The 16,451-nt window shown below is 60.2% G+C and overlaps 1 protein-coding gene across 1 annotated transcript; it reads right to left on the reverse strand.

Annotated features, from left to right (window-relative positions):
• Window positions 1-4,613: 4,613 nt before the first annotated feature.
• On the reverse strand, window positions 4,614-16,451 carry BCAT2 (branched chain amino acid transaminase 2). The gene is made up of 11 exons (XM_036425687.2): window positions 16,333-16,451; window positions 11,609-11,683; window positions 10,898-11,101; window positions 8,451-8,561; window positions 8,252-8,371; window positions 8,004-8,167; window positions 6,636-6,778; window positions 6,397-6,482; window positions 6,098-6,238; window positions 5,951-6,025; window positions 4,614-5,031 (listed from the first exon to the last, which is right to left on the reverse strand). Exons 1-11 carry the CDS (start codon window positions 16,354-16,356, stop codon window positions 4,993-4,995), a joined length of 1,182 nt encoding a protein of 393 aa, XP_036281580.1. The 5' UTR covers window positions 16,357-16,451; the 3' UTR covers window positions 4,614-4,992.

Below are 16,451 nucleotides of genomic sequence, written 5' to 3' on the forward strand. Positions count from 1 at the left end.
GGGGCAGTGCAGAACGAAGGAAGGCCCTGATCGCCCCTGGTCACAGGCCAGGCCTTGGGACCCTAGCCGTGCATGGATTTCGTGCACCGAGCCTCTAGTTTGTGTCTATTGAAAACTGTGAATTTGGCCAAAACCGGCTTGGCTCAGCGGTAGAGCATCGGTCTGCAGACTGAAAGGTCCCAGGTTCGATTCCGGTCAGGGGCATGTACTTTGGTTGCTGGCACATCCCCGGTAGGGGGTGTGCAAGAGGCAGCTGGCCGATGTTTCTCTCTCATCGACGTTTCTAGCTCTCTATCTCTCTCTCCCTTCCTCTCTGTAAAAAATCAATAAAGTTTATTTGTTTTAAAAAGAAAGAAAACTGTGAATTTGTAAGGCTGTACCCAAGTCAAGTCCAACACCTCTAACTTGCTCCCTTTCCGTACTTATACCCCCTTCTCCAGACGTGAGGAATCTGACGTCCATTTCCCCTAAATTGCTTCTTTGATTAACTCCCTGTGTGTTCCCCATCCCCTCCTCCTCCCTGTCCCAAGCCCTCCTCCCCCAGCGTGGGCTTCCACTCCCCTCTCCCCTCTTCGCGCTGTGCTCAGCTGCCATGTGAGTGGGTGCCCTCCACACCCTCTGTGGTCCTGACCCCGTTCTGCTCCCACCCCACCCCCAGCGGGCCTGGCCTCCTCCGGGGTTCGGACTATCTTGTTCAGGAAGGAAAGGAAAGGGAAGGAAAGGGAGGAGAAAGAATGTGTGATCCTATTTGTGCATTTAAATATTTCAGTGTTTCTGTGTGTTTGTTTTTTTCTCTGTTTTTCTTTTTTAATTTTTTTTTTATATCTTATTGATTTTTTACAGAGAGGAAGAGAGAGGGATAGAGAGTTAGAAACATCGATGAGGGAGAAACATCGATCAGCTGCCTCCTGCACACTCCCCACTGGGGATGTGGGGATGTGCCCGCAACCAAGGTGCGTGCCCTTGACCCGGATCGAACCCGGGACCCTTCAGTCTGCAGGCCGACGCTCTATCCACTGAGCCAAACAGGTTTCGGCTCTCTGTTTTGTTTGTTTGTTTGTTTGTTTGTTTGTTTTTGTGCGTGTGTGTGTGTGTGTGTGTGTGTGTGTGTGTGTTAATGGCTTTTGGATTCTGAGTTCAAAAGCTTCTCTCCACACCCAGGTTGTAAAGGAACTTTCTAGTGTTTACTTCTCCTTTTTTTATGGTGTCACATGCTCCAGGGAAATCTTTTTTTTATTTCCCTCTGAAATCTTTGATCCGTGTGGAGTTCAAAGAGCGTATTATTCCCCTCCCCCCCATGCCTTCCTTCTGTTGAGCTGATGGGGGTTGTTTCCCTTTTTTGATATTTATTCTTTTTATCAGCGTTACATACACACCCAGTCCAGTCACAAAGTGCTACCTGCTCAGTTCAACCGTCTGCATCCTGGCCCTCGGGCCACGGGTCCCTGTACGAGATAACACCGAGGTGACCTGAAATACCCACAGCACCACTACGGACGGACGCTCGTTAGAAACTTCCTGTGCAGTCCCATCGGCGGAGGGGCAGAGGGCAGGAGCCCAGGCTGATGGGAGCTGTGTCGTCTTCACACACGACTCCCAAATTCAGCCAGACTCCAAGATGAACCCTAACAATCCCCACCTCCTAATAGCCACTTGCTGCGCCGTCCTCTGTCCTGTCCCAGAGTGCACTCAGGCTGGCATGTGTGGCCCGTGGCACAGAAGAGGGGGTGGGTGTTACCTCTCAGTAAGTTATAAAGGCAGCTAGAGGCCCCGTGCACAAATTCGTGCAGGGCGTGGGTCCTGCTGGCCAGACCAGATTGGGAACCATCAGGCCCAGCGGGCTGAGGGGAGGGGCCGCAGATGGTTGGTGGGCTGGCCCCGCCCCCAATCAGGGTAGGGAGGGCTGTGGGGGTGGGGCCGGCTGGGAGGAGGGGCTGCAGGCAGTTGGCCGGCCAGCCGGGCCCCCTGGTGTCACTCCTGTTTGAACTCCCCGCAGTGGAGGGGACAATTTGCATATTACATTTTATTATATAGGCTGGCTGTTCCTAGCTGCTTTGGCTCAAAGGATAGAGACTGAGGAGTCCCAGGTTCGATTCCAGTGGAGGGCACATGCCCAGGTTGTGGGTTTGATTCACAGTAGGGGGCATGCAGGAAGCAGCCAATCAATGATTCTCTCTCATCATTGGTGCTTCTATCTCTGTCTTCTCCCTTCCTCTCTCTGAAATCAATAAAAAAAATATATTTTTAAAAGACTATGACTGCTTCTCTCTCTCTCTCTCTTCCTCTCCCTCTCTCTCTCTCTCCCCCTCTCCTTCTCTCTCTCTCTCTCTCTCTCTCTCTCTCTCTCCCCCTCTCCTTCCCCCCCTCTCTCTCTCTCTCTCTCTCTCTCTCTCTGTCTCTCTCTCTCTCTCTCTCTCTGGAAGAGACTGTCTGGTGTGCCATGATGATGCCCAAACCGCCCATGGAGAGGCAACCTGGCAGCAAGGAACTGAGGCCTCCAGCCAGCAGCCAGCTGAGTGAGCTTGGAAAGGAACTGTTTAGCCCAGTGGTCGGCAAACCGTGGCTCTCAAGCCACATGTGGCTCTTTGGCCCCTTGAATGTGGCTCAGCGGTAAGAACCACTTCTTCAAAATAGACTCGCCCAGGCCGAAAACCGACTGCTGCTCATGGGCCACGCAGTTTCAATCGCCCGAACATGTGCGCCCACATGTGGTGTTTTGTGGGAGAGCCACACTCAAGGGGCCAGAGAGCCGCATGTGGCTCCCGAGCTGAGGTTTGCCGACCACTGGTTTAGCCCGCTGAGCCTCCCGGGGGTTGGGGTTCTGGTCACACAGCTTGGCCGGAGCCCCATGAGACAGCCGGAGGCAGAACGCCCTGGTGACGCCGCTCTGCACTCAGACCCTCAGAAACCTGGGACACAGGCAGGACGTGCGTGTTACGTTCAGCTGTGAGGGTTTGGGGGTGCCTTGTTACGCGGCAGTCCATAACCAATACACTGGCAGCCGCGCCCCATTAGCAGGTGGGGAAGGGAGGAGACGGCAGGTCCGGGGTGGTGGCTGGCTGCCCCGTCTCAGTCGCACACATCCAGGGCCCGTGGTCGGCAAACTGCGGCTCTTTGGCCCGCAAAATACCACGGCCTGGGCGAGTCTATTTTGAAGAAGTGGCGTTAGAAGAAGTTTAAAATATTTGGTTCTCCAAAGACATTTCAATCGTTGTGTTGATATTTGTCTGTGTTGACAAATGAGTTTGCTGACCTCTGGCCCAGAGCCTCCGGGGGCCAGCTGTCCCGGACGGCGCTCCAGGCACCCGGCCGGTTTAATCCTCCCAACGGGCCCTGAGGGAGGTGCTGTTAAACCTCCGTCTTATAGATAACAGAGCAGATCGATCCTTATCAGATATTTGATTTGCAATTTTTTTTTTCTTCTTTAAGACGTCCCTTGAGTAGTTCTTCTCTTACTGGTTTGGGGGTAATGAACCCCTTTAGCTTTCTCTTTTTCTGGACGCCTCAATGCAATCTTGTTTTCCTTTTTTAAATATATTTGATTGATTTTACCGAGAGGAAGGAAGAGGAATAGTTAGAAACACTGATGAGAAAGAAACATTCACCAGCTGCCTCTTGCATGCCCCCTACTGGGGATCAAGCCTACAATCAAAGCCTACATGCCTTTGACCAGAATCGAACCCAGGACCCTTCAGATTGCCAGCTGACGCTCTACCCACTGAGCAAAACCAGGTAGGGCTCGATTCAATCTTACTGTTCATCGTTTTTTCTTATAACAAGGAAGATATGTACATAAGTGAATACTTTTCGTCACCACTATTTTTATATAATAAAATACTAGGTGTTCCTGGATAGAACAGAATTTATTTTATTCATATTCTTGACTTAGTCATTCATTGACTTAGAATTGGTACATATCATTCACAAATTAGACTAATCTGATTTTTTTGGAGTCATTATGGATAAGTTTTTGTTGTTTTTTTGTTAGAAACCAATAAAAATGTTCACATAGCCGAAACTGGCTTGGCTCAGTGGATAGAGCATCGGCCTGCGGACTGAAAGGTCCCAGGTTAGATTCCGATCAAGGGCATATACCTTGGTTGTGGGCATATCCCTGGTAGGGGGTGTGCAGGAGGCAGCTGATCGATGTCTCTCATCAATGTTTCTAATTCTCTATCCCTCTCCCTTCCTCTCTGTAAAAAAAATCAATCATATATATATATATATATTTTTTTTTTCTTTTTTTTTTTTTTTTTTAATGAGAAAACGGAGGCTCAGGGAGGTGAACTCACTTCCCCGTCAGTTACTGGGGATTCTTTTTATAAGAGTTTATCTCTAGGCAGTGTAAGAGGGTTATCTGAAATGAGTATGGACACCCCCAAATTCTCTTCTTCACCTAAGTGTGGCCCAGTGACCGCATGCACAGTGGGACTGTCCCCACCATGGGGGCGTGTGTGTGGAGGAGGAAGAAGCTAAGTTCAGTTTGTGGTGAAGGAAGACTTTCCCACGTCAGAGGAGCCGCCAGGGCAGGGGGCGCGGATGGAAAACGAATCCTGGTTAAGAGACCCTGGAGGGCTGAGTGGTGGTAACACTGAAGATGACAGCCCGAGTCTTGTATTTGGCATTTTTATTTCAAAACTCCAGCAAGAAGAAGAAATCAACGGCAGCACTAGGAGGTCCGGCCTGAGAACGGAGGAGAGGTGCAGAGTCGGGCCAAGGTGTATCCCTGACCCTCGGCCCAGAGCAGCGGGAACCGAGTCCCCAGGCCTGAGAGGCAGAGGCGGAGCTGGGCCCACGCGCCTGGGCCCGGCCCTTATGGCTTTGGAGTGTAGCGGCCACGAGGGGGCGCCCGAGACCCAGGCGTCCCGGCCCCCGGCCTTGCCTTTCATATTGCACTTGAGGTGGAGTCATTGGTAGGGAGGTGAGCGTCCGGCTGCGGCTGGAGGCTCCGCGCGCCGGCGGGTCCGCGGGGCGGACGGGCAGCCTGCGGCGTCACACCTGCAGCGCCCACTCGTGGGCCTTGGCTCCGTACTGCGGGCGACAGAGGCAGAGCGTGAGGGGAGGGAGCCACCCTGGGCTCCCGCGGGCCGGGGCGTCCCCGGTGGCTCCTAGGAAACGCCTCCAAGTACGGGGAGGGGGAAGGGCCAATCGTTGCAAAGGTGGCGCAGAGGCTCACGGGAGATGTAGTTCTGCAGAGGAGTTACTGTCAGGCCCTGAGAGCTGGAGCGGGAATAACGGGGAGAAGTGCAGCTCTATGGTAAGTGACCAGACGTCGCGATTTTTAACACTTTGTCCCGCGGCGTTTTAAAAATCGGGACTTTTTTTTAAAACGCCGCGGAAGCCGAAACCGGTAGATAGAGCATCGGCCTGTGGGCCGAAAGGTCCCGGGTTCGATTCCCATCAAGGGCATGTACCTTGGTTGCAGACACATCCCCAGTAGGGGGTGTGCAGGAGGCAGCTGATCAATGATTCTCTCCCATCGATGTTTCTAACTCTCTATCCCTCTCCCTTCCTCTCTGTAAAAAATCAATAAAATATGTTTTAAAAATAAATAAAACGCCGCAGGACTCGGAACGGATTGTTGAAAATCGGGGCTGTCCCGCCAAAAGCGGGACGCCTGGTCCCCTTACTCTGTGCAGCCCATGCACCGGCCACAGCTCACGGGCCAGGCAGCTCTGGGAGGTCACGGCCCAGCGCCTGGGGGAGAGACTCCTCCGGCCACAGGGGCAGCCGGGCTCCGGGGCATCGGCGGGGGCGGCCCCAGGCCCCGAGGCTGGTGGGAAGGACGCCGGGGCCGCAGAGGCGCAGGGAGAGGGTCCTGAGCCACAGGCTGCCCGGCCCAGGCCAGTGGGGGGCCAGGTCACCCCCTGGATTGCTGGGGTGAAGGGAGGGGGAGGGGTGGGGGTGGGCTCCTGGGCGGGACCCCCGGGGAACGGGCCATCAGCCTCACCTGGATGGCCTTCAGCTCCTTCTGGAAGCGCAGGATGAGCTCGGGCCCGTTGTCCATGGTGGGGATGTGGAGGTCCTGGGAAGAGGCGCCGTGAGGACCGCCCGCCCCCCCCCCCCCCGCCGGCCCCCGCCCCGGGCAGCCACTCACCTGGCCCTGGTACAGCACCCGGTGCACCGGGCACACCTGGCAGGCGGTGCCCGAGCCGAAGACTTCCCGCACCCGGCCCTCCTGCAGGGCTCGCTTGAGCTCCTTCATGGTGATGTTCCGCTCCACCACACGGAACTCGTCCTGCGGCCGGGCGCACGTGAGGACAGGGGAGGGCGGGGAGGAGAGGCAGAGTCCAGGGGGGGAGACGGACAGCAGAGGCCCAGAGGAGGGGGACAGAGACCAAGCAGTGTGCCCCCCGCCCCCTGCCCCCTGCCCCCCTCCCCCGGCCCCCGCCTCACCCAGGAGCGGGCCAGGTCCAGCAGGCTCTGTCTCACCACTCCCGGCAGGATGACCCCATCCAGCGGCGGGGTCACCAGTTCCAGCACTGGGTCAGGGGCGAGGATGGGGGGGTCACCTCACGTCCTCTCAGGAGCCAGCCCCCCAACCCCCGAGACCCGCCCTCTGCTGGGACTGCACCACGGCTTCCAGCAGGGCCCTGGGGGTGGGGGTGGGGGTGGGGGGTGGCGGGGGGTCTCACCCCCGTCCTCGTGGGTCCAGTAGATGAAGATGTTCATGGTGCCCACCTCGGTGAGCTGGTGGTCGGGCCCGTACAGCCAGAGCACCTGCTCGCAGCCCTTCTTCTTCGCCTCCCGCTGCACAAACACCGTGGGCCCGTAGTTCCTGGCGGGGACAGCGTGATCGCGGGGGCAGGGGGACCCCAGCATGGCCCTCGTGGGCCTCCCCACACCAGGCCCCACCCTGCTACTCCCCAACGCCCACTCCCCCTCCCGCCCCCGCCTCCCAGGCCCCAGAACGGCTGCTGGGGCCCAGGCTCTCCGAAGTCCGTCCTCCCATCTCCAGGTCACGTTTTCTTTTTGTTTTTTCGCTTTAAAAAAAAAATACTTTTTTATTGATTTCGAAGAGGATTGTGGGTTTGGTCCCCAGTGGGGGGCAGCCGATCAATGTGGATGTTTCTCTCTCTCCCTCTCCCTTCTCTGAAATCAGTAAAGACATATTTTGAAAAAGAAGAAGGAAAGAAGACCACAGCCCTCAGTGGTGGCGAGGCCGGCCTGCTCTGCCCAGGACTGTTTCCTGCCGGACAGCTCCGGTGGCCGCCCCCCGCCCTGCTGGTCCCCGCTGGGCGGCTGTTCCCCGCCGTCTGCACCCGGGACGCCTCCTCCCACCCGCGGGCTCCCCGAGGCCGCCCCTCCTCTGTGAGGACCGACAGCGCCCCTCGCACCCCCAGAGCCCGGACAGGGGGCTCCCCGAGGCAGCCCCTCCTCTGAGGACTGACAGCGCCCCTTGCACCCCCAGAGCCCGCGCCCCCGGACAGGGGCTCCCACAGCGGCCGAGCCCGGCTCCACTCCAGTCCGCCTCCGAGGGCGGTTCGGGAGGACCTGAGCGAACCCCGGCTGCGGCCACACTCGCTGTCCCTGCACCCCGGCACCCCCTCCTCTGCCTCCACCGCCCCCCGGAGGCCCTCCCTGCGGCCCCAGCAGAGGTCCGGCTGACAGTGGGGCCCAGGAGTCCCGCGCAGGTGAGGGCGCTGCGCAGGTGAGGGCGCTGCGGGCCGGGCCGGGGAGCTGGGTGGGGGAGGGGGCGGGCCTGGGTGCTGGGGAGTTAATGGGGTGACACCAATGGACGGAGTGCAAACTTGATTGCTGGGGCTTCCCAAGGCCAACCCTGGTCTCTCTGACCCCCCGCCCTCACCACCAGGTGCCAATGACGTCACCCCCCATGTGTGGGCACAGCTGCCCCCAGCCGTGTGCAGCGGGACGGGGAGGGCCATGGCCATCCAGGGACACCCCAAAGCACGGCCGCCACATCCACTTCCAGGGGAGCAGGGGTGCAGGAGGGGGCGGGGAGGGAGAAGGGGAGCAGCGGGGAGAAAGGGGGGGCCACTCACCCGCCCAGCTTGCAGTCGCCGACGCCGCCCACCCAGGCGCGGATGAAGGCGGGGTCGGCCAGGAGGGACACGGGGCTCAGGGCGCCGCCGGGGAAGTAGGAGCCCACGGGGCACAGGATGACGTACAGGAGCGCGCGGCTGGCGCTGGTCACCCCCAGGGAGGGCTGCGGGGGGGGGGGCGGGCGTCAGGACCCGGAGCGGGGCCAGGCCCGCAGCCCGCCCCGCCCCCGCAGGGGGGCCGGGCCCACCTCGTTGCCCAACAGCACCGGCCGGATGTACAGGCTGCTGTCCGCGCTGTCGGGGACCCAGTCCTTGTCCACGGCCACCAGCCGGCGGATGCACTCCAGCAGCTCGGCCTTGTCGAAGCTCTGCAGGGACCCCGCGATCAGGGCCCGGGGCCCCCGCACCCCCGCCCCCCACCTCCCCGGGCCTGGCCCCGGGCCTCACCGGCAGGCAGAGGCGCAGCGCCGAGCGCAGCATGCGGTCCATGTTGAGCCAGGGCCGGAAGAGCCGCACCTGCCGGTCGCTGCCCTTGAACGCCTTCATGCCCTCAAAGAGCTGCGGGGACAGGGGCGCTCAGAGATCAGGGGAGGCACACACACGCGCGCGCTCGAATGCACCAGCAAACAAGGCCAGAGGCAGAGCTGGGGCGAGACCGGCCGCTGAGCACACAGGAGGTGGGGGAGAGCCAGAGACACTGGAGAAAGCCAGAAGAGCAGATACAGGGGAGCAGGGCCCAGAGCGAGGGGTGCAGGGCCCAGAGCGAGGGGAGCAGCGGTGGAGCTGCCCGGCTGCTGGTAGAGCTGATGATTGGGTGGGAGTTACGTCTCTAAAGAGCTTTACTCAGGCCTGGCCGCCAGGTAGCGCAGCTGGTTAGAGTAGGGGTGTCGAACTCAATCAGAGAAGGGGCCAAAATCTAAAATCCAGCCTAAATCGCGGGCCGAATGGTTTACTGAACAGTCATAAACTGTCATTGTGATGGAAACGCAGCGGAGTGCAGTGATGACAGCGCGGTGCGGGCCACATTGCAAGGCCTGGCGGGACGGATTTGGCCCGCGGGCCTTGTGTTTGACACATGTTGGTTAGAGCATCGTTCCCCCACCTGCCAAGGTTGCAGGTTCAATCCCTGAGGGAGGCACAGACAAGAATCAGCCAGAGAAGGCAGAAATAAGCAGAATAACCAGGAGTGCGCTGGGTCCCAGCCGGGAGGCAGAGAGATAAATAAATGGTAGTTTCCTTGTGGTCAAAATCCCCACTGTCCACCCTGAGCCTCTAACTGCCACCCGGGCTGTCTCCCTGCACAGAGTTGGCTGGTTCTAGTCAAACGTCCAGAGGGGAGGGCTTGGGGGGGGCAAGCCCTCAAAATTCTTAAGAGAAAAGCATGCCTCATGCCACAGAACCAGCTCCAAAGGAACAAAAACTACTCAAACTGTAAACCAGCTACTAGAGCTGGAATAGGTTCAGGCAAGTCCCGTCCCAACTAAAGTCTCTGCAGGGAGACGAGCTCAGCCAGAGCTTTCAGCCGCAAGCCAAATGCTCTGGCCCTCTCCCCACAGGCCCCCACCGGCCCCGAGAGCCCACCGGCCTCCCAAGTCCCTGTAGGCTCACAATCCAAGGCCCTGGTCACCCAGCCAAACCTCTGGGCACCATCCACGCCCTCCCCCCCCCCTCCTGCAGCCTGCCAACCCCTCAGGCCTGATGCCTCCGCCCTGTCGCTTCCTGTCCAGCTCCCAACTCCGGCCCCAGCGCAGCCTCCCCACCTGCCTGTTTAGTCCCACCCCGGCCTCTGCCCCAGCCCGGCCCCCGGGCCTCCCGTCTCCCGCTCCACCTGGCCCTCCACAGGCCCCCAGAGGGCCTCCCAGTGCCCAGCGCCGGCCCTGCTCCGCGCCTGCCTGCTCGGAGCCTCCGCGGCGCCCGGCCCGGCGAGGTCCCAGCCACTCAGTCTCCCCGTGGCCCCGAGGGCACCCTCCGCCTCTGCCCCCGGGCTCCAGTCCAGTTCCCCCGTGTGCCCCGCTCTGCTTGTGCCATGCCTCTGCGCTGGCCACCCCCCTCTACTACCCTCCCTTCTCCTCTCTGCCCAGACGGGCCCCACTTCCTTTCAAGTCAGAGGTCCAATTGGGTCCCTCAGGGCTCAGGTCACACCAGCTGGTAACCAAATTCGGGCTTTCTTTTTTTTTTCTTTCTTTCTTTTCTTCTTTGTTTTAGTCCTCACTGGAGGATAATTTCCCATTGTTTTTGTTTTTTTTTTAGCAAGAGTGGAAGGAAGGGAGTCGAAACCGGTTTGGCTCAGTGGATAGAGCGTCGGCCTGTGGACTGAAAGGTCCCAGGTTCGATTCCGGTCAAGGGCATGTACCTTGGTTTCGGGCACATCCCCAGTGGGTGGGAGGGGGAGGCAGAAGGCAGCTGGTCAATGTTTCTATCTCTTCAATGTTTCTAACTCTCTATCCCTCCCCCTTCCTCTCTGTAAAAAAATCAATAAAATATATATATTTTTAAAAAGAGTGGAAGGGAGAGACAGAGAGAGAGAGAAACATCAGTGTGAGAGAGACACATCGATTGGTTGCTTCCCACATGCACCCGACTGGGGCTGAGGGTCGAGCCTGCAACCTTGGTCCATGCCCTTGACCGGAATCATACCCACCGATGCCCTATCCACTGAGCCAAATTGGCCAGGCAAGTGGTGGGGTTTTCAAGTGAAGGAACTGGATCTGCTCCTCTTGGGGACCTCAGCGTCAGCCAGCCCAGGGCCTGGGACACGGGGCGCCTCAGGGAACAGATGAGGAAGACACGGAAAGAGGATCCCAGAAGCAGACCCAGCGAGGTGGCCCCAGCAGCAGACACAGCAGGAGGGAAGATATGGGGGGGACGAGGGATGGAGCTCGCCGCCATGCCACCTGCAGCGAGTAGTGGAGGGCGCAGCAGGCCGGGTGCAGCGAGAGGTTCTGGAAGGGCTGGATTCTGGGCTGGCTCCAGCCCGTCTGCTCGGCCCACTCCACCATCAGCATGTGGTCGGTGAACGTCTTCCCGAACACCAGGGTCTCGTTGGGGCCAGGCTTCTGGCGAGGTTTCTGTGTCATCTCCAGCTGCAGGTCTGCAGCCTGCGAAAAGAGAGGGGACCCGGGGACCCTGGAATCTGCCACAACCTCCAGACTGGGGGGGGACTACAACTCCCATGAATCCCTGCATCTAAGACCCAGCCAGAAGAGGGTCCTGAGGCTCCAGAGGCTTCTGGGACGTGCAGTTTCAACTCTTTCCCACAGCCTGGTGGCAGGCAATCAGGCTAGCCCCGTGGTGGGCAAACTGCGGCTCAATGGTCCCTTGAGTGTGGCTCTTCACAGGATACCACGGCCTGGGCGAGTCTATGTTGAAGAAGTGGCGTTAGAAGTTTACGTTTAAAAAATGTGGCTCTCAAAAGAAATTTCAATCGTCGTGCTGTTGATATTTGGCTCTGTTGACGGATGAGTTTGCCGACCACTGGTGCTGCCCACCTTGACCTTTGAACCCTGGGCCTTTTGGAGATTCCCAAATCCCACCTTCAGCCCCCTCCTCCCTCAGACCCCGCAGCCCAGGCCCCAGCCCCTCTCCCTTGAGGTCCTTCCTTCTACCTTGAAGCTGGATGAGGCATATCTTCTGGGGCCACACAGAAGCCAGGGCACAGGGAGAAGTTTCCGGGCCCAGATCTGGGGGTGAGGACAGAGGAAAGGTGGTGAGGCAGGGGAGGGGGGCGGTCCCTGGATGCCTCCTTCACGTGGGAGCCCCCCCCCCATCTATCTTTCCAGGTCGGGGCGCTAAGGGGCCATGGGCGTGGCCAGGTCTCCCCCTGCCCGGCCAGAGGCAGGAGGGGCTCCGAGGGGGCCACGTCCCTCCCTGCCCCCGCGAGGGCCACCCGGAAAGAGCTGAGCCAGCCTCCATGCCGGGCAAAGTCAAACGCAGGCGCCTCCCACCCGGGGACTTTGGCCCCGGCCGAGACCAGCTCAGACAGACGACGGCAGGGAAAGTGCTCAGGTAAGTGAGGGCCTCGCCGGGGGACTCAAATCCCGAAAAGAGTGGGGGACCCAAGGTCAGGCTCCCCCAGAACCCAGGATCTATACCCCCTCCTCCCTCCTCCCTCAGACCCAGGAGTCCAGGCCCCTGGACCCCTCTTCCTTCAGATCCAGGGTCAGACCCTGAGCCCTAGGCCCTCACACCCTCCTCCCTCAGGCCCAGGGGTCCAGACCCTCCTCCTCAGACCCAGGACCAGACCCCCAGCCCCTCCTCCCTCAGACCCAGGGGTCCAGGCCTCCAGCCCCTCTTCCCTCAGACCCAGGGCTCCAGCCCCTCCTCCCCCAGACACAGGGGTCCAGGCCCCCAGCCCCTCCTCCCTCAGACCCAGGGGTCCAGACCCTCCTCCCTTCAGACCCAGGACCAGACCCCCAGCCCCAGGCACTCAACACCATCCTCCCTCAGACCCAGGGGTCCAGACCCTCCTCCCTCCAGACCCAGGACCAGACCCCAAGCCCTAGGCCCTCACACCCTCCTCCCTCAGACCCAGGGGTCCAGCCCCTCCTCCCTCAGACCCAGGGGTCCAGGCCCTCCTCCCTCCAGACCCAGGAGCCAGTCCCCAGCCCCTCCTCCCTCAGACCCAGGAGTCCAGGCCCCCAGCCCCTCCTCCCTCAGACTCAGTAGCCCAGGCCCCCAGCCCCTCCTCCCTCTGACCCAGGAGTCCAGGCCCCCAGGCCCTCCTCCCTCAGACTCAGTAGCCCAGGCCCCCAGCCCCTCCTCCCTCTGACCCAGGAGTCCAGGCCCCCAGCCCCTCCTCCCTCAGACTCAGTAGCCCAGGCCCCCAGCCCCTCCTCCCTCAGACTCAGTAGCCCAGGCCCCCAGGCCCTCCTCCCTCTGACCCAGGAGTCCAGGCCCCCAGCCCCTCCTCCCTCAGACTCAGTAGCCCAGGCCCCCAGCCCCTCCTCCCTCTGACCCAGGAGTCCAGGCCCCCAGCCCCTCCTCCCTCAGACCCAGAAGTCCTGGTCCATATTCGTTCAGGGTATTAGATCCACTGAATTCAGATGACTTGAAGCCCCCAGCCCCACGCTTGCTTTGGTCCCCAGGGATCCAGTTCCCTTCCGGTCCCAGCGCTGAGGGGTAGCCATGCGGACCTGGCGGCCCGCCACTCCAGCCGGCCGTGGACACTGCCAGACGGACACCGCCCAGGTCTGGCTGTGCACAGCAGGGTGGCCTCTGCCCGGCGTGCTTGGGCCTCACAGCGCCTCTCTCCAGCCCAGGGGGAAGGCGGCTGGGCCTGCGCCCGCCCTGGGAGCTGGGGGAGCTGACACCACGCGGGGAGAACGGCTGGTCCGCAGGTGAGTCATGGGCAGAGGGGCCCCGGGGCTTCCATGACCGGAAGTCTGGGCCATGAAGCCTGAGGAGCAGCCCTGAGAGCATGGGCACCGGCTTCGGGCAGGCTCAGGGTGTGCTCCCACGCGTGGCCTCTAGGTGGCGGTGTGCGGCCTCCGTCCAGGCGGGAACAAGACACCCACAGCCTGGAGTCTGCACGCAGGGCAGAGGCGGCTCAGAGGGAGCAGAGACGGGAAAGAATGAAAGAGAGCAAGAGAGGGAAGCTCAAGGAGAGAAAGAGAAAGGGGAACCAAAATGGGAAAGAATAAGAGAGTAAGAGAAGCCAAAACCGGTTTGGCTCAGTGGATAGAGCGTCGGCCTGCAGACTGAAAGGTCCCGGGTTCAATTCCGGTCAAGGGCATGTACCTTGGTTGCAGGCACATCCCCAGTGGGGGGTGTGCAGGAGGCAGCTGATCGATGATTCTCTCTCATCGATGTTTCTAACTCTCTTTCCCTCTCCCTTCCTCTCTGTAAAAAATCAATAAGATATATATTTTAAAGATATATATTTTATTGATTTTTTACAGAGAAGAAGGGAGAGTTAGAGAAACAGAGAGTTAGAAACACCGATCAGCTGCCTCCTGCATACCACCCACCACCAGGATGTGCCCGCAACCAAGGTACATGCCCTTGACTGGAATCGAACCTGGGACTCTTCAGTCAGCAGGCTGACACTGAGCCAAACCGTTTTTGGCAATAAAATATATATATATTTTTTTAAAAAGAATGAGAAAAAGAGACAATGAAATAGAAAACACTCACTTGAAAGAACAGAAAACAAGACCAAGAGATGCCAAAACAGACTGGGGAGAGAGAGGATGAGACAAGAGACAAGAGGGAGAGAAACTCAGGGAGAGCAGAGCCTGAGAAACCTGGAAACATTCGGAGTGGGATACAGAGAGGTCCGGAGAGCGAGGACGAGGAAAAAGGAATCCAGGAAGCCCACACTTCAGCCTCAGTGGAAGGGAGACCACAGAGACGAGGAAGGAGGAAGGGCTGCGAGGGACGGAATGATGCCAGGGGGAGAGACGCGTATCCAGGATGCTTAGAGACAGGCATCCAGGAGAGAGATGCCTGGAGCAGAAAGTCACACCACAGGCCGGGCAGACGAGACACGTGCTCCAGAGCCCCGGGCTCCCTGGGGAAGCTGCCCTCGCCCTCCCAGGACAACCCCTCGGGTCTGAGAGAAGGTGCCCCCCCATCGGGCACCCCAAGTCGTAGGGGTTGGCCCAAAGAGGCTCTCGGTGGTAGGTGGGCATCTGGGACCAAAAGTGTGAAAGCATGGGGCCAATTAAGAAGCAAGGAAGGCCCTATCAAGTTTGGCTCAGTGGATGGAGCATTGGCCTTCAGACTGAAGGGTCCCGGGTTCGATTCCTGTCAGGGCCATGTGCCTTGGTTGTGGGCACATCCCCGGTGGGGGGTGTGCAGGAGGCAGCTGATCGATGTTGCTCTCTCGTTGATGCTTCTAGCTGTCTATCCCTCTCTTTTCCTCTCTGTAAAAAAATCAATAAAAATATGTTTATTTTTTAAAATATATTTTATTGATTTTTTTTTTTTTACAAAGAAGAAAGGGGAGAGATAGTAAGAAACATCAGAAACATCGATGAGAGAGAAACAGCCATCAGCTGCCTCCTGCACACCTCCTACTGGGGATGTGCCCACAACCAAGGTACATGCCCTTGACCGGAATCGAACCCGGGACCCTTTAGTCCACAGGCTGATGCTCTATCCACTGAGCAACACCAGCCTCGGCTAATATATATATATATATCTCTGAAGAAGTGAGGAAGGTCGGGGGCAGCATGCACAGGGCAGGGCTCTGTAACATCATATGCAGCCTCCACCGTGTCTCATTCCAGCCGGGACTGTCCCTACCGGGATCCAGGGCTGCCTCCCCACATGGCCCAGGTGTGTCATCATCTCCACGGCTGTCTCTGTCCTGGTCCAGCTCTGTCTTCCACACGCAGGCCTGCCCCCCGCCCCCCACATCACACACACACACACACACACACACACACACACACACACACAGAAGGGAGTCCCCACACTAGAGCACGGGACTCTCCCATCCCGGACCAGAACGGTCCCCACAGCCCAAGGCTCTCCACAGCCTGAGAGCCGGGGCGGCCCCTGCCCGTCCCACCAGGATCCCCGGGCGCCCCGGCCCGGCCCCGGCCCGGCCCGTCCCCATCAGCCCGGGAGGCGCCACGGGAGGACACGCCGCCGGCCCGCCGCCCATCGGCTGGGCTCGGGGGCCGGGCCGGCGGGCCAGGCTAGCAGCACACACTCCTCCCAAGGTTATTAGCTGCGGCCGCGGGTGGCAATGACCTCCCCCTCCCTCCTAGACTGGAAACTGTTTCCTTTCCCCCGGAGAAGCCTCGATCTCCAGAGCCCACAGGCTTTTCGGAAACGCTGCTGGCTAGCCCCGCAGCAAGAGGGGACTGGCTCAGCCTGGCCCCAGCAGCCCGGTCACCGACCCGCTGCCTCGGTGTCCACGCCAGATGCGGGGCTCAGATGAGGGGTTCGGGGGACACCCCTGCCCACATCTCCCTCCACTTTCAGTGCCAACAGGAGAGGGGCTTGACCCCGATCCCCAGGCCAGACCCGAGGGTGCATTCCGCGCCTTCATCCCCCCCCCCCCTTCCCCTATAGACGCCGGAGCCCCTCTCCCGCTCCCCGCGCCCGCCGGCGGGTCCCTTCCCGGTCCCCCCGGCCCCGGCCTCTCCCGTTACGGTCCCCTCCTCCCTCCCGGACCCCGGGCCCGGTCTCCAGACCCCCAATCAGGTCCCCGCTCCGCATCGCCCCTAAAGCCCCGCATCCTTCCCGATCATCCCCCCGCCCCCCGGCCCCCCACTCCTCCCCCTCCTCCTCCTCCTCCTCCTCCTCCTCAGCGGCCCAGGAGCCGGCGGGCGGGCTTGCAGGCGGGAGGTCCCCGGGGAAGCGCGCCCCCCGCACCCACCTGGCCCAGCGCGGCCGCCGCCATGGTCGTTGCGGCGGGTAGCAGCGCCCGCCCCGCGGAGAACGTCGCGGTCCCGCCCGGGGCACGCCCCTCCCCGGCTCCCGCCCCCCGGGTTCCTC

Source organism: Pipistrellus kuhlii, unplaced genomic scaffold, assembly GCF_014108245.1.
Source record: "Pipistrellus kuhlii isolate mPipKuh1 unplaced genomic scaffold, mPipKuh1.p scaffold_m20_p_84, whole genome shotgun sequence".
NCBI classification, from domain to species: Eukaryota; Metazoa; Chordata; class Mammalia; order Chiroptera; family Vespertilionidae; genus Pipistrellus; species Pipistrellus kuhlii.

What these genes read in the sequence shown, in the direction of transcription:
- BCAT2 (XM_036425687.2), bottom strand. Translation starts at nt 16,356, where the DNA reads ATGGCGGCGGCCGCGCTGGGCCAG. An exon ending in GGCGACTGCAAGCTGGGCGG is followed by an intron (nt 6,779 to 8,003) that starts GTGAGTGGCCCC and finishes TGTCCCCGCCAG; the next exon opens with GAACTACGGGCCCACGGTGT. An exon ending in CTGGACCCACGAGGACGGGG is followed by an intron (nt 6,483 to 6,635) that starts GTGAGACCCCCC and finishes CCCCTGACCCAG; the next exon opens with TGCTGGAACTGGTGACCCCG.